The sequence below is a fragment of the Harmonia axyridis genome, chromosome 1 (assembly GCF_914767665.1).
Source record: "Harmonia axyridis chromosome 1, icHarAxyr1.1, whole genome shotgun sequence".
In the NCBI taxonomy this organism is placed as follows: domain Eukaryota; kingdom Metazoa; phylum Arthropoda; class Insecta; order Coleoptera; family Coccinellidae; genus Harmonia; species Harmonia axyridis.
The window spans coordinates 3,033,652-3,054,286 of NC_059501.1; the positions used below are offsets into that span (position 1 = coordinate 3,033,652).

General features: G+C 35.2%; 1 protein-coding gene across 3 annotated transcripts; it reads left to right on the top strand.

Moving 5' to 3' along the window:
* The first annotated feature begins 168 nt into the window (after positions 1-168).
* Positions 169-20,401, top strand: LOC123676724 (GRAM domain-containing protein 2A-like). 3 transcript variants are annotated; one of them, XM_045612885.1, is made up of 9 exons: positions 169-830; positions 3,183-3,404; positions 13,370-13,551; positions 13,629-13,732; positions 14,733-14,957; positions 16,032-16,170; positions 16,228-16,403; positions 18,260-18,388; positions 19,818-20,401. In XM_045612885.1, exons 1-9 carry the CDS (start codon positions 661-663, stop codon positions 19,920-19,922), a joined length of 1,452 nt encoding a protein of 483 aa, XP_045468841.1. In that variant the 5' UTR covers positions 169-660; the 3' UTR covers positions 19,923-20,401. The 3 variants fall into 3 exon arrangements, with proteins under 3 accessions (XP_045468841.1, XP_045468851.1, XP_045468858.1); XM_045612902.1 differs by lacking the exons at positions 169-830; positions 3,183-3,404 and adding exons at positions 4,875-5,030; positions 6,729-6,895; XM_045612895.1 differs by lacking the exon at positions 3,183-3,404 and having other exon boundaries at positions 170-830.
* The last annotated feature ends 234 nt before the right edge of the window (positions 20,402-20,635 follow it).

The window sequence follows — 20,635 nt, forward strand, 5'->3', positions numbered from 1 at the left end:
CAAGGAATTTTCATGTCAAATGAACGAAGTTTTATTTTTCAAGGCAGTAGGAATGAGTGTTTCATTGTTGTAGAGAATTCTTAGACCTAATGATTGTAGACCTCAAATAATATAGTTCAAATGTCTGATACATTTTAACTACTGGGAGCTGTCAGTTTGACAATCATCAGTAATTCTGTCAGATTAAAAAGGTTTGTGCTCCCGGCTTTGATACAAATGTTTATCGGGATGTGCGGATCAAGTGTTATTAAATTGTTTACAGTTATGTGAACTTCAAACAAGAATCAACACTATTTGTAAACATTCGAATGAAGAGTATTCCATGTGATATTTTCTCTCACGTATAACAAATAATCCGGTGTTGAATATGTTTTCATAGTTTCTTCTATAAATATACAGTTCGACTAGCTGTGGAAAACCCAAACCTACGGAATATTGATGATAATGCATCTAGTTAGAACACACCGGAAATCTTCGAATGAATTCCTATTGATTGATTTCTGATCGGTTCGTCCAAGTGAAGTAGAAAGTTGTTGCGAAAAAATGTATTCCTAGGGGTCGTGCGAAGATTTCTGTTGGTATTTTTGCACTGAATGGGTTGAAAAACATTCCGGGGTCAGGAACGAATGAATTTGTGTTGAAAATGTGCCGAAAACGTTGATGGAACATCGGAAAACGTTGAAAAATGAGGAAATAGCATGTGCTAAAAGTGGCCGTTCGTCTTTTACTTCTGCGATGTTGTGTTTTCTTCATGGATTCAACGATAGAGATGACAAAAATCCATCCAGAGACCAGAAAACTTTCAGATTCAGACTTCTGAGGAAATCTAGGTGAGAAAGTGCTTTCTTTTGGCGTGTCACTTGTCAGGAAAACTCATTTCGCCAAGGTTTTTCCTCAGGAAATCTTTGGACCTTCATATTTCTCTACATTTGATGAAAAAAGGTGTTTTTCGTGTAGAGGAAAGATTGTTTATTGAAAGTTAGCAAGGTTGAATAGATTGGAAAATTACGCTTCCTAGAAACGGCATCTCAATTAATTATGATCACCAATTGGAGTTCCACATGGTTCAGTTAATTAACCGGGGTTTTTGCCTACAAGCCGTCTTACCGCTTCATTTCAAATAACTAGATGCCCTGTATGCATCCTGTAATTAGATCCGGAGTTGTTAAACTGCAGCATTTGCAAAACGATGAAATTATTCCTATATTTAATATCGCTTTACTTCGCTCAAATGCTTATTACTTTTTTCGATTTCCTTTTGAATAATGAATGATCATTAAACGGACTAATACTTGTTTCCCTGGAAATTTCGATTATTCATGCTCGATTTAATAATTTCACTTTGATAGGGAAATTATTTTGTTGGTTTCCAAGTTTATCGCTTGAATTCATCACAATATTGAAGCTAAGCTCATGAAATGTTTATTAAATTGATCAACATCAACATTGAATGTCAATAAACGTCCAAGGGCGACCTTTCTCCGTTGAAAATCGATATTTTTTATACCTCTATAACTTATTATGTGTAGTTTCTCCTACTCATCTGTTTTTTTTCTTCTATTACATTAGTGGAGAAAGTGAACACAATTTTTAATCCGCTCAGGTACTTGGGGAATTCCTATTAATGAAAGTACTAATGGGATTTTTCTTCTGCCAAATATTTGTTTTTGTTGATTGCTGAAAATATCACGTTACTTCATAAAGGATAAGATAATACAGATTAGTTACATGGAAGTGATATTTCTGCTACATCAGTTTCAGTGAATACCAAATCTACAAATACAAGCCATTACCATGAAAAATACACTACCTATGTTATTATTTGATTTGTTTGAGTTATGTCGTTAATAAATGCATCGAAATTTTCTTATTTTTATTTCCGTATTTTCAGGCAATAGGCTAGATGACACATTTAGGAATTCAGTACTTCAATGTAGGAAAACTCTCTCAATTTCTCAATTAAACTTGAAAGTCATATTATGTCATTTTTATCTATCTAATTTGAATCCAGCGCCAAAACTCTGACGTCATGACGTCCGCTTATGACGTTACAGCTAAGTAAATCTTCCGATAACCTGAACGAAAAAGTCCACAAAATATACTGAATATTCATTCTTAAAATCTTCTCAACATATATTATCCTTTGAAACCATTTCTTTCTCAATACTGTCATCTAGCCTGTTATTATGGAGTAAGTAAATTTTGACGTCGACAAAATACTTTACCGACGTCCTAGCAACCCTTAAACAAAACATACCATCTTGGCAACGTATAGATACAATTGGTAATCAAGAAATCTAGGTAGTGCAAAAAGTTATTCCCAATTTAGAATCTCCTAATTGTATCCCCTATAGAGTTTTCTTCAATTTAGTTCAGTTGCGGAGAATTTAATTTCATATCAGTGAATAAAATGTCCTTTATCGAAATAATATTTATTTTGGAACACTGGGAAGAGTTTATATTTGTCTACATGATAGCACGTTGATATTTGTAACTTCATTTTTATCTCATTATGTTGCTTTATTACATCAATAATTGAGATAAGTGGTGGTTCCAGAAATTCATTTTAGTCTTAAAGGATTGTTCTTACAATAATAAATACAAATGAAGTGCCCTTATTTTTTACTATGTATTATATAAAATACAATAAGCATAGGAGGGAACTTCAGCTTAACCTTAGACAGAAAATGAAATGATCGTTCATAAAAACACAAGAGAAAATACTCAAATAATTAACTGAAACAGGAAATTGTGCATTTGTGGATGATTCTTACTATTAAGGATGTACTCACAAATGATTTCCATTTGGAAGTATTCAGTTGAAGTTTCCAATCATGTGAATTTTGAAATTTCTAGACAGATAGCTAGCCGCTCTATAAGAAATAAGTTCTATAAATAATAAAAATTGACCTATAAGCTATTAGCTGTCCATATAAATTTGCCTTTATATTCTATAATTACCAAATAGAAAACATCTCGGAAAACATCAATATTCAGTCAATCATAATCATAAAAGAAATTTTATGAACCTTAAGTTGTCCATATAGCCGAATAACTGTCCTTATAAAGTGTCCATACCAGTAACTACCGAAGTGTCCATATAACCAACGCCAAATAACTGATGAAGATCGAAAACCCTCTTGGACAAAGGTGCAAAATAAACCTCATGTTCTTTTGGGCAGATCCTCCACGAATTTCGATACTACGACCACGAACAGAGCCATGGTGGTGCCCAATCGAACTCACTGCCGTACGCAGTCTGCAGTATCTCCAAATATCGGCGAGGTTGCCGCCTCTTCTAGGGCGGCGGTACGCACACTTGCGGGTTCCGCTTCAGCGGCGTCCCTCCTACAGGTCCACCGTAGTCCAAGCCACCAACAGGGTGTTTTCACCAAGATGGACAAGTGAGTTGGTAGTTGCACGATGTTAGAGGATGAGCACGACATAGGCTTTTTCCATTTTTAGTTAATTTCCTTGATTTTGAATTCATAATGAAACACTGATGAAGCACAATCCATTTCAGCTGAAAATTCTAAAATTCAAATGAACTACCAGTTAAATTGACCTATCGGTTTAATTGAACTACTGGTACAATTGACCTACATGTCTAATTGAACTACCGATTCAATTGACCTACAGGTCCAATTGAACTACCGGTTCACTGAACTATCAATCCATTGAATTATAAGTTCAAATTAATATCAGGTTTGAACTACATATTAGTAACCCCCGTGCACGATTTAGGAGCATGAGCACGATTAGTATTTTTTTATTTTTATGGTATTTCTTTGATTATGATCCGTTATGGTTGTAGGTTAGGCGTCTTAGTTCCTGTCATGTATGAAAAGTACATAGTTCATTCCTGAAGAAGGAATAAGATAATTCTAGATGTACCTATAGGTGCTACTTTTTTTCATCTCAGATTATTGCCTGACGTGCTGGACATGTATGTTGATATGTATATTATTTATTCGATGCATGATTACTTCAGCCATTGCACTGAAGATTTCAATACTTTGTACAGAACTTTGTCCTAATCTAACAATACAATTATTATGAACAATCGGTTACATATATCATGGAACTACCCATTCTAATTGAACTACATGTTCAGATGACCTACAGATCTAATTTAACTACCGGTACAATTGACCTACATCTCAATTGAACTACCGGTTCACTGAACTATCAATCCATTAAATTATAAGTTCAAATTAATATCAGGTTTGAACTTGTATATTAGTGATCGCCGTGGACGATTTTGGAGCATGAGCACGATTAGTATTTTTTTATTTTTATGGTATTTCTTTGATTATGATCCGTTATAGTAGGTTAGGTGTCTTAGTTCCTGTCATGTATGAAAGTACATAGTACAGTTCTGAACAAGAATTAGATTATTCTAATCTAAATGTATTGGTCTTACTTTTTTCATCTCAGCTTTTTGCCTGACTTGTTGGACATGTATATCAATATGTATATTATTCATTCGATGCATGATTATTTCAGCCATTGCACTAAATATTAAAATGATCTACTAGGTACTAGGTATCATTGAACTACCGTTCGATTTAGCTACTCAATAAATTGAACTACCAACTCGATATCACTGTCGGCTTGGTTTGGTATCCTTTGTTGCTTGATTAATCCAGTTTATTCATAATATAATCGGTGAATATCCTCAAATTGTCTATAATCCTTCAATCTATAGCTCGTACTGATAGATATGGAGATTTATCAGCTTGTTGTTATTGAAATCCTTCGTTTCATATTTGCTTAATTGCATACTCCTTCGCTATCTCTTCATTGTAGCCACTGAGAGTCCTACAAATTGCAATAAGTGTTTTTCACTTGAACCTTATCGACACCTGGCATAGAGAGACGGTGGAATTAAATTGATTCATTCTATAAATTCGTTGTGTCTATATGTGTGACAATTAGCACTTCGATGCGAATAATTTGTGTGTAGATTTATCATTTTTTTCTTTCATTTATGGTGGGTTATTTCGTCTTTTATTAGTTCAAGGAGCAGGGTAAGCTAAGTGAAGGCAGAACCTTTGTCTGAATTTTGTATGTTTGAGAGTACTTTTGAAATCTGTTCAGGGTGAGTCTTGCAGTTGTGCATTGAATTCAGCTATAGATTCCTGTCATTTTTTTTTATTAACCATTTTTCCAGATTAAGCTGCAGTGAAAAATTATAAGCATTTAATTGCTTCACTTGGGCTAATGCATTTCTGTCCTTTCGATGTTTACACCACCGAGATAATACAGAACTCAATCAATGTAAACATTGAAGTTCTATAAATTAAACTATTTATTTGAATTAACGTTGCCAGATTCATGAGTTATTAGGTTAAATCTGCAGTAGATTACATTTTGCATGTTATTATAAACTCAGAGGAAGTGCAGCAAGCCTTTAGCCTCTGTTTTATCGTTTGCCTCAAAGTAAAATAATTATGAATGCATTAATTTTCATTGAGAAAGAACAAAACAAACTTTTTGAATATAAAATGACGTTGGCAATAAATGCGTGAAATCGTGGCAATCAATTCTGATCACATATAGTATTTTATTCCCTATTTTAGTAGGGGTATTTCAGAAAAATCATTTCATATCAATAGTTGTAATGAAAGGCAATAGAAATGCAGAATAAATAAGGTTTAATTGTTATATATCAAGTGATATAAAGCTAACATTTCATGATCAAATTTCAAGTAAATATCATTATGTTGCAGTCTTGGAAAAAAGCATATTTTGCATGCCCCTCGGAAGGAAGTAAATTATCTATGATATGATAGGTAGGGGTGGATCTATACTTAATATCAATTTTTCGATTTTGTCTCTGATTTCATGTCATTCAACATTGAATTTCTCAAAAATGGTAGGTTTCGAGAGAAACGATGAGGAATAACTTTATTTTCTGAAGTGATTCGAGTATTCAGATAGGATTTGATTGATTTTGTACAGTTTTATGATTCGGCAAGGCAATAACTTGGAAACTATTACTAGCAGAAAAAAAAGTTATAATTTGGAATCTCTCTCAAAGTTATAGAAAAAAATAATATTCATTTTATGCTGAATGATCATGTTGAAGCTATAAAGGAAAAAAAATATTTTTTTGGAAATTCATCTGCCTGTGTCTTTCCAACGCAACTGAATCTGAAAGAAAAAAGTATTTTATTTGATGAGAGGAATATATGGTTGAATTAAATGTACAATTTAAAGACTTACCCTTTATATGGTGTCCCAAGCTAGAACAATTAGAATCGGATCTTTGGAAGAAGTGGTTAGTTTTTCCTTAGCTCACTGGAATAAATTAAAATTTAGAATGAAAATTGGAAAAATTAGAAAATTGAGTTTTTTTATTTCGAACTATTGAGAGACTATTGCTTTTTTAGAGAAAAGAATCAAATAATCCAAGATTTCATCGGCAGTTTTTTAAATATTTTATTCTTTCAATTCAAGGTCGTTCTGTTCGAGGAACAAGTTAATTTCAATTGCCAATGGTTGAAAGTTTTCAAAAACCAAAAAAAAAGTGATGAACGATTATTTGTTTATATGTCGAATTGGTCAATCATTTGGCTTCCTGTATTTCGAAGATTTGATATTTTAAAAAAAAATTATTTCGATCAAAACCTATTCTAAACTTTCCTTGGCCTCTTTGCCTGTTAGATGGACTTTGAAATCGGAATGCTCAAATTTTCATTTCATTTTGTATATTTCTTTTTTAGGCTCTTTGAACAAAGCAGTATCTATTGATAGAAAAAGACCACTTTTGCATTTTTCCACTGACTTAACAGTGACAAAAAATGAACTACGAACATGCCGTTTTGCCTTTGGCCATAGAGGCTACCTTTCGACCAAATGCTACAGCACTTCAAGAAGCCAAACCCAGGAGGTAACATTGCTTCTGTGTTGGTCAAAGTGCTTGGTACTAAAACCTTTTTTCTACATTCATGCAAAAAGCACAACTTTGTTGAACTATATTTAGTGGAAAAAAAAGTTCTTTATTGCACTAGTGCAATAAAGTATTTATTGCACTCATCTGACATTCTACTTCAACGTGCTGTCATCATGACAAACAAATATTTCAGCCTGAAGGAAATAACGATGTACAGTTACCAAGTACTAGTACGTTTACAGCAGTAACAAATCAAGAAGTGGATTTAAAAAGTACTTCACTACGAAATATTCATATTGAAAATTGCACCAATTGTTCATTCACTTTCAACATTGAGAGTAAAAATAAAGATTGAGTTAAATTGTTCGTAACGTATTAGTTCCTGTTTCAATGCAAATCGATATTAATAATAAAGTATTCAAGTTGTGCTCTTCATTTTTCTACACCTAGTGCCGCACCTCAATAAATCATTTTTTGCTTTTTGCATGAACGTAGAAAAAATGTTGATGCAACTCGTGCAATAAACATTCACTTTTTGCACTTGTTGCATAAATAACTATTTCTTACGGCTTTCTTTGGTCTCAAATCAACTAAGTTCTATGCATCTTTGCATACAGGATACTTCAGAATAAGTGTTTGAATCCGTACGTGCTTCTAAGAAGAAAAGTTCCTATAAACCTATATTATAAAGCTCTTACCTTTCAACTGAGAAATTTTCAGAGAATAAAAGTTCAACTTAAAAACTTAATAAATCTTTTCATTTGGGGTAGTAATTTCTTGATATGAAAGATTTTTTAATCATTTCATATCGTGACATTTTTTAGGCCAACAAACAGTTTTCGTTGAAAATAAAGCACAGGTATGAAGTCAGGAGGTTTGACCGCTCGTTCCTTCACACGTCAATACGCTCTATTAGTGATGACGTCACACAGCCATTTTAGTTCTCCTGTCAGTGTTCGGAATCCAAACAAACAAATTGTCATTCAAATTAGTACGTTGTCGTTGAAGAAATTGGCTTATTTTGATAAATAAGATTATTTAAGGAACGATTTTACTATTAATTGATAGACAGAAGGCACGAGATTAATGCCAGTAAGTTCGAACTTGAAGTTCAACTAATAAACACGGCTTTTTACAAAATCTGGGGAATGATACAGGATTCAAACTTACTGGTATTAACCTCGTTCTTTCTGTCTATCAATTAAAACTGAAATAGTTCCTCAAATACTCTTATTTATGAAAATAAGCCAATTCTTTCAACGACACCGTACTAACTTGAATGACAATTCATTTGTTTGGATTCCGAACACTGACAGGAGAACCAAAAATGGCGGTGTGTGACGTCACACTAATAGAGCGTATTGCACCCTTGGATGCCCCATATTATACCTGCATACAGTTAAGTGGTCTCCAAATGTGCAACTGACGCATAGATGACGAACGCTCGGAGGCTCTTGACTCGCTGTGCTCCCTCCTCTTATTTTTTTTTCATCGAAAACCATTCAGGCCAAAAAAAATTTGACCTTTGTATAAAAAAATGCCCTCTGTTTCAACTAAAATGCATCTTATTCAAAACGTTGAAATTTGATTTGCCTATGTCACTTTTGTAGACAGAAATTCAACAGCGAAAGTAAATATTGATTGAAATTTCGAACTATATTAACGATATTTGATTATCAGTGGTAACATTATAATAATTTCAGGTTGAACCGTATAAAGTCGATAATATTCCTATTCGTTCTCTAATTCAACATTATTTCATGGATAATTGATCTAGTTTTCAAACAAAATTTCCCTTGACCTCTTTCTTCTAATTCCTGTAACATCAACTTTGACAGAATTTCGCTCAATAAAAGTTGCATTCAGATTCAAAGACTGATAATGAAAATAATAAGTCGACCCAAGTTTTTTAAGCATAATTTATTTTAATTTTTGTGGATACCAAAATTTTGTGTCTTTTAATAGCGGCTGTTTTTTTCGAGGTATATAACTTTAAGTTGGCATTACTGTTTAAGATGGAGACCGATTTAACATGAAATTAGGCGGTCACCAAACGTGTCTTTCAATAAATCGATTGTGGCACGAGCCGTGTGACATGTTGCGCCGTCTTGTTGGAACCACAGCTCCTGGACATCATGGTTGTTCAATTCAGGAATGAAAAAGTTAGTAATCATGGCTCTATACCGATCATCATTTACTGTAACGTTCTGGCCATCATCGTTTTTGAAGAAGTACGGACCAATGATTCCACCAGCCCATAAAGCGCACCAAACAGTCAGTTGTTCTGGATGTAACGGTGTTTCGACATACACTTGAGGATTAGCTTCACTCCAAATGCGGCAGTTTTGTTTGTTGACGTAGCCATTCAACCAGAAGTGCGCTTCATCGCTAAACAAAATAAAATGGACGTAGTGCGCGATACGTATTCCGCACAGAACCATTATTTTCGAAATAAAATTGCACTATTTGCAAGCGTTGTTCAGGAGTGAGTCTATTCATTCATTCACTTGACAGCTGTTAAATCGGTCGCCATCTTGAACAGTAATGCCAACTTAAAGTTATATACCTCGAAAAAAACACCCGTCACTTAACAGCGATGTCGAAGCCATTTGGTTTTATTAAATTTTGTAAAGTGTTAATTCAACTAATCTATGTTATTTGGTGCTTTCAACTTGAAAAGAAAAATTAAAATGCATTTCAGAAACCCAAAATGACGTTTGGCGTACAATTTACGTGTAATATTTGACCACTGTGTTAACTGGCAGAATGTTCAAATAAACGGAGTTAACCTTACTTTAAGCAACCCAAATGATGCTTGACAATAAAATTGACAGCTGTTAAGTTGAATTTTACGTTGATTGGCCTTTCAAAAACCGAAAAGATCTTGAAATAATTTAGGGAGAAAGATCATTGTCTCAAACCCAAACATGCAAATTTTCAGCACAAAATTATGATTATTATATTATCCATAAGCGTATAATAGACCATCACAGTGAATCACCCTGTATAGTTTTAAATTTATATAAAAATAGTAAAGGGTTTCTCGGAAGGTTTATTTTTCGAAATATGCCATTAAATCATAAGATTTGAAATTCGTCGTCTTGCCATAAACTTGTATCTTCTTGCATCATGGCATTTTTAAGTTATGAGTTATGAATTTTGAATAAAACCCCTCTACTGCAAATAAAAATCGAAATTACCGTGAATGCTATTCAAAGGTTCAAAATTGAATTAAACCTTATTTTACGACCTGTAATTAAAATTGATGCACAAATCTGATTCATAAATATGGCTAATAATTGCTATGATTTAATGTTTCCTCTTTCCTCATCAGACTCTAGATAAGAGAATTTCTTTCTATTTCCGTTAGTTAAAAAAAACAACCTTTAAAAATATTTAATTTCCCAAGACCTCAACTTCTAATGTTTCATTCAAGGTTCATGACGTTGTTTGTTTGATTTGTCATTATCTATGAACTTATCTAGTGATATCCCATACTGAGTGGTATGATGAAGTGTTGTCATGCTTTTCGTTTTTTATTGGACTATTTATCATATTTTGCATGTTTATTCAATATCCTATGGACTTCTTCTTTTCAGTATTGCAAGATAAGCAAACTTTGGCATTCCAGTTTCTATATTTCGTGAAATATTAACAGGTATATGTTTTGGCGAGGACCTTGGAGAAGTGGTCTCGATTGATACACATCTCATCGTTAAATAGGTCAATCTGATTATCAGCAAACTGGCTGAGAAAGTGAATGTTTTTTCAAATGGCGGTAATGTTTTATTTGGATAGAATCAATAATATCTAGAGGTTACGTATTTTGTTGAAATTATTCGAGATCGCTTTGATTCTAAGATCAAAAATATTGGGGCAACGTTTTCGACGAACCTTGTCTCTTCAAACGTACAGGGTGTCCCAAATTCGATGCCCACTGAAAGCATCTCGAGAACTAAGGTGTGTTTTTTTTCGAGGTATATAACTTTAAGTTGGCAGTACTGTTCAAGATAGCGACCGATTTAACAGCTGTCAAGTTATTTATTCTCAGTTTGGTTTGGCGATTCATCATGAATAGACTCACGCCTGAACAACGCTTGCAAATAGTGCAATTTTATTTCGAGAATAATGGTTCTGTGCGGAATACGTATCGCGCACTACGTCCATTTTATTTTGTTTAGCGATGAAGCGCACTTCTGGTTGAATGGCTACGTCAACAAACAAAACTGCCGCATTTGGAGTGAAGCTAATCCTCAAGTATATGTCGAAACACAGTTACATCTATAAAAACTGACTGTTTGGTGCGCTTTATGGGCTGGTGGAATCATTGGTCCGTACTTCTTCAAAAACGATGATGACCAGAACGTTACAGTCAATGGTGATCGGTATAGAGCCATGATTACTAACTTTTTCATTCCTGAATTGAACAACCATGATGTCCAGGAGCTGTGGTTCCAACAAGACGGCGCAACATGTCACACAGCTCTCGCCACAATCTATTTATTGAAAGACACGTTTGATGACCGCCTAATTTCACTTTTTGGACCTGTGAATTGGCCTCCAAGATCTTGTGATTCAACACCACTAGACTACTTTCTGTGGGGCTATGTAAAGTCATTGGTCTATGCGGATAAGTCACAAACCCTTGACCATTTGGAAGACAACATTCGCCGTGTTATTGCCGTTATACGGCCACAAATGTTGGAAAAAGTCATCGAAAATTGGACGTCCAGATTGGTCTACATCCGAGCCAGCCGTGGCGATCATATGCCAGATATCATATTTAAAATGTAATGCCACAAGATTATCTTGCGGCTAAATAAAATTAATGTCAATCGAATAATCCATCGTTGTTTTATTAGAATAGAATAGAGTTTATTCAATAACATATTACAGATAAACCCGAAAATTACAGCTGTGTTGTATTCGCTCGGAGGTGAACGACTGTGTACAGCGAAAAACAAATCCCATTCTAAACGGCTATTGCAATTTGAAGTTCTACAGCTCTTTAAAAAACACCCTTTAGAAGTAATTTTTTAGTACAATTAGCTTTTCGATATGTTGGATGACTAGATTTTGTTTTATAATAACACAAAAACTCGACCAATCACATCTGACGACCACCTTATGCGTCGAATATGGCTTCGACTGACTTTTTTCTCTTTCCAAAACTCAAATTACCACTTCGTGGCAATCATTTTTAGTCGATAGAAGACATAAAAGCGATTTCACAGCGAGTATTGAAATAGATTCCGAGAATACAAAACGTTTGATGGTTGGATTACACGCTGTGTGAGTATAAGGGGGTCTGTCTACTTTGAAGACGATGCCATAAATTTGGATAAACAATATACAGGGTCTAATGAAAGTGGCGCAGTGCTCCATATGTCTATATCTTGGTGGAGAGATAGAATTCTAACTTTTTATGGATTTACACTTGAGGATTAGCTTCACTCCAAATGCGGCAGTTTTGTTTGTTGACGTAGTCATTCAACCAGAAGTGCGCTTCATCGCTAAACAAAATTCGCCTACGTGAGTCTATTCATGATAAATTGCCAAACCAAACTGAGAATAAATCACTTGACAGCTGTTAAATCGGTCGACATCTTGAGCAGTAATGCCAACTTAAAGTTATATACCTCGAAAAAAAAACACCCAAATAAGAGCTAGAATCAGTGAAAAATATTGTATATAGTAACATCGTTGCAATTTCCATCATTATGTGTTGTCAAATTTCTGAAAAATGAATTTTTCGAAATACTTTTTCAGGATTTTTCACTAAAAAATTTTATGAATAGTGTTCTCTTGCTAGTAGGATCAATGCGGTGTAGCTACCGACATAGTATATTTCATGTCAATAGTTCTCATAGTTTCATAAATAACTCTAGACTGTTAAAATAAATATACCAAAATTGAATTCCACAAGATATTTTTTCCTTCAAAACTTTTCCCAATACATGAATTAATACAATGTAAAAAACCGAAATGGTCATTTTATTGATGTTAAAACTTCCCAAAATATTCCGACTACGTGTGAACCAACTTTTTCGCACTTAATTGGACTCCAAATTTGTTTTTAATTGTGGTCCTATCTCGTAATACATAGTTTTTTCGTATTCTCGTATAATTTCAATGTCGCGAATCAACGGTATTCTGATTGAGTCTCCAAGAAGCTTCAACCAGTCCTTCTCCCATCCAAAATGAGGAAGTTATTCAATTTCGGGTAAGATCCACGACTCCAGAACACCCAGAAGCGATAAAAAATACGATAACAATTCCTTTAGTTGCCGAAATCAACAAAAGAGAAAAGTTATTATTGTCGCTAGAATGCAAACATTATTTTGTGTATAGCCACAGTTTTCAGTTACCATTTTTATCTTACCATTGTATTTCATTGTATTCAATGCTTTATTCTGCGCTTTTGTCTCGATCTCGACTTTGTTCCTTTCTTAATTTTTATCTGAATTTCAGGGCCTCATTGAAGCTGTTATCTACCTCATCGCCAGCTATGACTTCTCAGTCTCAGATAACATCCCCTGCGAGTCCAAAACCGGAGAAGAAGGAGGGGGAAACTCCTACAGCTTCAAAGTCCAGACAGAAGAAGTTTCATCGTCATTTTCCATCGGTTGAAAGTGATGAGCAAGTGCTCAATTGTAAGTTTGGTTTTGGTCTTGCTCTACTGTTGTTTGTGCGTGTGTTGGCTGGAACTAGTAGGAATTGTTTTTTGCAGATTACTCATGTGCCCTCATTAGTGATATTTTACTGCAGGGTCACTTGTACATAACGAAAAATTATTTTGCCTTCTACTCTAACGTGTTTGGATATGTTACAAAGGTAAGTTTGATGTTTTACCTTTTTTTATTTCTTAGTTCTTATATTTCTCTTATATCCAATATTATACATTACAACATCAGTAGATCAGTGCTGTTATTTCTCAGTCCCTTCAACTTTATTATTTCTTATCGACACTTTCAGTTTTGTTATATCCATTTACATGGTTTTTATTGTCTTATTCCATTAACACATTCTTTATTGTTGCAGCAGAAAAATACTTTTAAATATCTAGTTATAAGATAAGTTTACTTTCTGAAAGAGTATCTGAAGTATATAGTTGTTGTTTCAAAGAATACTCAAATTACTTTTTTATATAATGTACTCTTTTAGTTTCTTTATAGATCATGTGCGATTTTTGTAAAATAGATACTTCTCGCTATTTTAGGTGCTTTTCAGTATGTAAATTACTCTTCGGCATCTAAGTTTCACTGAATAAGTCCTGGCTCTAACCAGTAAAAGTAACTAAAACTAAGGAAAGCACTGACGTTCATTCATACCGAAACTGAACCTTTGGAGACCATATAACACTTCTCCCAATTCAATTCCAAGGCCTAACCATACTTTCTTCACTGCTTCTCTAACTTTTCAATACTTTTTCTGTAGGAAGATTCGACTTTGCTTCCAAAATAAGCTTCAACCTCGGTGATCACTTCTTCATTAGGGTCAATTTTTTTTCTGAAGTATTGTTTTGAAGTATGCAAAAAACCCCTGGGGACCAGATCTGGAAAATGAGCTGGGTGGTCAAGCAGTTGCAACAGAAATTAGTTCAATTTGACCATGGATTTAATCGATTTCTGACAAGGAGAATTGTCTTGATGAAAGAGAATATTTTTCTTTTGCATTTCTTTCTCTATCTGTCCCATGCTTCATTTTTTCTCAATAATTTCAAATCTTCACTTCAACTCTCCACTGGACCACATATGCTTTTTTTTCACAAATATTTCTTCCATTTCTCTTTTCACCACTTATACGTATAATTATAAATACATGCTGTTTACAGCTTCTGATACCAATGCCTACAGTAGAGAAGATAACCAAGGAGAAAACAGCCAGGATAATCCCCAACGCTGTTGGTATCTCCACCGCTGAAGAGAAACACGTTTTTGGTAGCTTGATCTCTAGGGAAAACACCTACAAGTACATGACGAAGGTTTGGGAGGTGTCTCAGAAGGCTTTGGAAGAGGCAGCTCTTGAGGCGGAAGCGTTGTCGCCTCCAGAACCTATGGTAAGTGACATACGGCTTGATCTATAGGGTGGTTTTTTTTCGAGGTATATAACTTTAAGTTGGCATTACTGTTCAAGATGGCGACCGATTTAACAGCTATCAAGTGATTTATTTTCAGTTTGGTTTGGCAATTAAATCATGAATAGACTCGTCCTGAACAACGCTTGCAAGTAGTGCAATTTTATTTCGAAAATAATGGTTCTGTGCGGAATACGTATCGCGCACTACGTCCATTTTATTTTGTTTAACGATGAAGCGCACTTCTGGTTGAATGGCTACGTCAACAAACAAAACTGCCGCATTTGGAGTGAAGCTAATCCTCAAGTGTATGTCGAAACACCGTTACATCCAGAAAAACTGACTGTTTGGTGCGCTTTATGGGCTGGTGGAATCATTGGTCCGTACTTCTTCAAAAAAGATGATGGCCAGAACGTTACAGTCAATGGTGATCGGTATAGAGCCATGATTACTAACTTTTTCATTCCTGAATTGAACAATCGTGATGTCCAGGAGCTGTGGTTTCAACAAGACGGCGCAACATGTCACACAGCTCGTGCCACAATCGATTTTTTTAATGACACGTTTGGTGACCGCCTAATTTCAGGTTTTGGACCTGTGAATTGGCCTCCAAGGTCTTGTGATTTAACACCGCTAGACTACTTTCTGTGGGGCTATGTAAAGTCATTAGTCTATGCGGATAGGCCACAAACCCTTGACCATTTGGAAGACAACATTCGCCGTGTTATTGCCGATATACGGCCACAAATGTTGGAAAAAGTCATCGAAAATTAGGCGTCCAGATTGGACTACATCCGAGCCAGCCGTGGCTGTCATATGCCAGAAATCATATTTAAAATGTAATGCCACAAGATTATTTTGCGGATAAATAAAATTCATGTCAATCGAATAATCCATCGTTGTTTTATTGCAATTTAAAGTTCTATAGCTCTAAAAAAACACCCTTTACATTGACTTCTGTAACATTTTCGATGCAGCTTATTCCCGGAAATTATGTTAGTGTTGAGCTGTTAGTTATTCTTCGTTCAGTAATCTTACCAATTGTCGAAATTTCAGGAGTTGGCTTCGGAAAGCGATTCCTCCGAAACAAAAGAAGGAGAGAGTGAAAAAGAGGGGGGTCCTTCGACAGAAACCACTAACTCAAGACTTCACGACATCAAAACGGTGCTAGACCGTTGTCAACAACATCACCAAGGTGAGTCTGCAAGCTTCTCCTACTTTCCATCATCCGCTAAACTTTTTTTGGTTGCAGATAGTACGAATATAAAACGTAGACTGTTCCAAAAGTACAGGAGTATGTGGAATCTACCTGTGCAAAAGTTGATATTGTATGCTGCCATTTTTTTACTGTTAACTCTTACTCTATCTGCCACCCTGATCCTTTATAGAATAAGCAAGATACATGAGGAGTATGTGTCACTCATGGAGGTGAGTTGTACCCTCATTCTAGACGTTTTGCGCTCGAAAAAAATGTTTTTTTTGGATTATTTTCATTGGCGTGTGTTTTTTGGAAACGGGCCTACTTTGAAGAGGCTATAATGAATTTGGATAAATAACAATTGCGATTCTCGGCAAGTTTCCAAAGAATTATTACTTCCAGGAATAAAAACTTATGGTATCTTTCGAAAAAAAAGCTCTGAGTTCACAAAATTAGTGTTAAGGAGGCCCTACACTATCAAGCGGCTTGATCAAATGCTTGAGCAAATTGATTGTATCAAGCGTGATTGATAGTGTAGAAGCCCATTTGACGCTTGAAGCAAGCGTTGACGGTGATTGATAGAAAATTTGAATGACTCAAGCGGTTGATCAAGCGGCTTGATAGTGTAGGGCAATTTTCGTCAAGCATTAAGTCAGTCACTCTTTGGAAACCATGGCTTCAACATCCCAAACCGCGTCTCACTTCCAAACCGATCCAGAAAACTCGGAGCGGGAGTTTATTAGTTTGTTGATTGATTTATATCGTGATTGTCCGGAGTTGTGGAAAGAAAAAAGTAAAGATTATTTCAATAGAAATAAAAAAAGTGCGGCATTTGGAAAAATCGTGGGACCATTGAGAAAGTTAAAACCGGATTTCAGCGTGAAACAATTGAAACAAAAAATTTATATTCTCAGAACTAACTTCAACCGGGAGTATAAAGCCATCGAGGCTAAAAAAGTGTCAGGGACATCTACAGATGACATCCCTGAACCTTCGCTTTGGTATTACAATGACATGTATTCAGGAGATGTTCATGAGTGAAGCGGTTTCTCATTTTGTACCACTCTTCAGACCACCTTCTTTTTCTGCTTCACGGCAACCAATGTTGTGATTAAGAAGGCCAAATCTGAATTCGACAATTGTAACGCGAAAAAGCGAAAGCACGATCGCAAAACTCACTTCTCTGCTTCGACTGACAAGAGAGTTTTGATCAAAAGATTGAAGTGTTGATTGAAGCACGCTTGAAGCTCCCATCAATCGGAGGTTCAAGCATTTGATCAAGCCACTTGATAGTGTAGGGCCTACTTTAGCCTTATTTCACAGCCCTGTTTTAATGACATATGTCAATATGTCAAATAGAATCTGAAGCGTCATAAATTTAGTTGGAGGTTAGCCTTTAACAATATGGATCGTTTATCTATTGTTGAAAGTGTGAAAACTTACTACAAAAATAATTAGGTACTATATTAAGTACGTTTTGTGCATTACTGCAGATTATGGCGAATATAATCTTCCATCTGAGCGTACAAGTGGTATGACAGAAAAAAATTAGAATCTGTTACTGATGTCTTAAGGATCATACATCATCGAAATGCACGGTCGATCGAAATTATTGCTGTTGTGAGTGAAAATGTTGAAGAAGATCCAAATTTATACATTCCTCGGCGCGCACAACATATGAGCCTCTCTCACGGCACGCCATGGCATATTTTGCATCTCCATCCTCATAAGGTTGAGTTGACCCAATGACAAAAGCAAGCTGACGATGGAATACATAATTTATTCACGTCTGCTTTCGGAACCACGAAATGTATAACCCTTTATTACGAATTCTAGAATATTTTTCATTGAATTATTCAAAACTGTCTCATAAATCGAGTAGGCCGTCCCAATCCATTGTACCCCTTCTAACCAAGCTGATTATGCTGTTGCTACACGTGTAACGGTTTCCTAAACGCTTATCAGTTATAAACATGTCCATCAGTTGGTTATATTTTATTCATTCAGCTCCGTGAAATATCGACTGAATCGAGTGAATTAAATATTTACGTATCCCGATGACCCCGATTATGTTTATTCTTTTCAGCTTCACGACCCTTCTTTATCCAGCGACCACATCTACAACCAGTTACTGCGATTTTCAGTTCATCTTCATTCGAAGTCGAGCAACTCGATGCACAACTTTATAGATTCCAATCTACACCAGATTGCTAAGGTGAGATGATAGATTTATGATTTGATTGTTAAAATGGGCCCCCATCGAATAAAAATATAAAGGGTGTTTTTTTTAGAGCTATAGAACTTTAAATTACAATAAAACAACGATGTATTATTCGATTGACATGAATTTTATTTATCCGTAAGATAATCTTGTGGCATTACATTTTAAATATGATTTCTGGCATATGACCGCCACGGCTGGCTCGGATGTAGTCCAATCTGGACGTCCAATTTTCGATGACTTTTTCCAACATTTGTGGCCGTATATCGGCAATAACACGGCGAATGTTGTCTTCCAAATGGTCGAGGGTTTGTGGCTTATCCGCATAGACCAATCACTTTACATAGCCCCACAGAAAGTAGTCTAGCGGTGTTAAATCACAAGATCTTAGAGGCCAATTCACAGGTCCAAAACGTGAAATTAGGCGGTCACCAAACGTGTCTTTCAATAAATCGATTGTGGCACGAGCTGTGTGACATGTTGCACCGTCTTGTTGGAACCACAGCTCCTGGACATCATGGTTGTTCAATTCAGGAATGAAAAAGTTAGTAATCATTGCTCTATACCGATCACCATTGACTGTAACGTTCTGGCCATCATCGTTTTTGAAGGAGTACGGACCAATGATTCCACCAGCCCATAAAGCGCACCAAACAGTCAGTTTTTCTGGATGTAACGGTGTTTCGACATACACTTGAGGATTAGCTTCACTCCAAATGCGGCAGTTTTGTTTGTTGACGTAGCCATTCAACTATAAGTGCGCTTCATCGCTAAACAAAATAAAATGGACGTAGTGCGCGATACGTATTCCGCACAGAACTATTATTTTCGATATAAAATTGCACTATTTGCAAGCGTTGTTCAGGCGTGAGTCTATTCATCATGAATTGCCAAACCAAACTGAGAATAAATCACTTGACAGCTGTTAAATCGGTCGCCATCTTGAACAGTAATGCCAACTTAAAGTTATATACCTCGAAAAAAAACACCCGTTATCTTGTACTATGAGAAAAATTTCTAATTTTAAGACCTTGTATCTCGAACACAACGCTTGTAGAACTTTTTTCTTAAACTGATTCGAGAAACCTGTCATTTTCGTTTGTACCTATAATTTAGGAACATCCTGTATATTAGAAGGTAGGTTTGGCAACATTCCATGTATAATTTCTACGGGATAATGAAACTTTGTGTGATTTTTTCTGTGTGATGATTTTGAAGAATTTCATGATAGTCCATTCAAAATTGAAAAAAAAAAAAACAATTTATTTTCTTTATAGTTCAATATTCAAGATATTTTCATATGAACTTGTGGAAAGTTTCGTCAGATATTATTTTGGCAGAGTTGTCATCCACATTTGCAACGTGCAAATAATTTCTTTCACTATTCTTGCAACTAAAACAACCCATCTTTTTCTTTTCATAGGTAAGGCAGAATCTGGAACTTCTCTCCTCTATTTTGATGCCAAAAGAACCACTGCAAGAAGCCAATGGTAATAGTGAAGAAGATTTGAGGAACGATAACAGTTAACACTTTTTCGGGGTCTAGTTTTTTCGATTTGACCCCGTCTTTGTGATAGCGGGGTCCTTTGATCTTTTTAAGGAGGTTGTGGTATCAAACTTGCCTACCTCAGGTTGGCTAATGTGCGAAAGCATCGGTTTTCTCATATTTTAAGTTTGGCGATTGTTTCTGGACCCTTCTTGCCAATATAAAACGCTGTGAAATTAGGTTTGCTGTCTGAATGTGGTGATAACTTTCAGTAGATAAATAAGCAACTATTTTTTTTATTTTTTTGCTTCAAGGAATTCGCCTCATTCGAAACTGCTGAGTTCTCATTTCTATGTATAATATAAAATAATTGAGCTTTGCAAAGCCATTATCTTCATTGAATTAAAAAATTGTCCTAATTTGCATCGTATACGCAAATATTTTGTTAGTACTTTATCTCCGTCTGTCAAAAATTTTATAAAGGACATATAAATTCCACTTAAATCTCTTCTTCCATATTTTGAATACAAAGGTGGGCTACTACGTGAAGAATCAACTTTTATCACCTTGGTTTTTCACCGAAAGTTGTCAAAATATTATATTCACTACTAAAAAAGGCCTCAGTTTTTTTGATCATTTTTTCTACGCTTATTGTTCTCAAGAAACTCATATTTTAGAGAATATAATGAATATGTAATGAAATTCCACCCAATTTTTGTTAAATGTAATCCCGTAATTTACAAGCAAAAGAAATT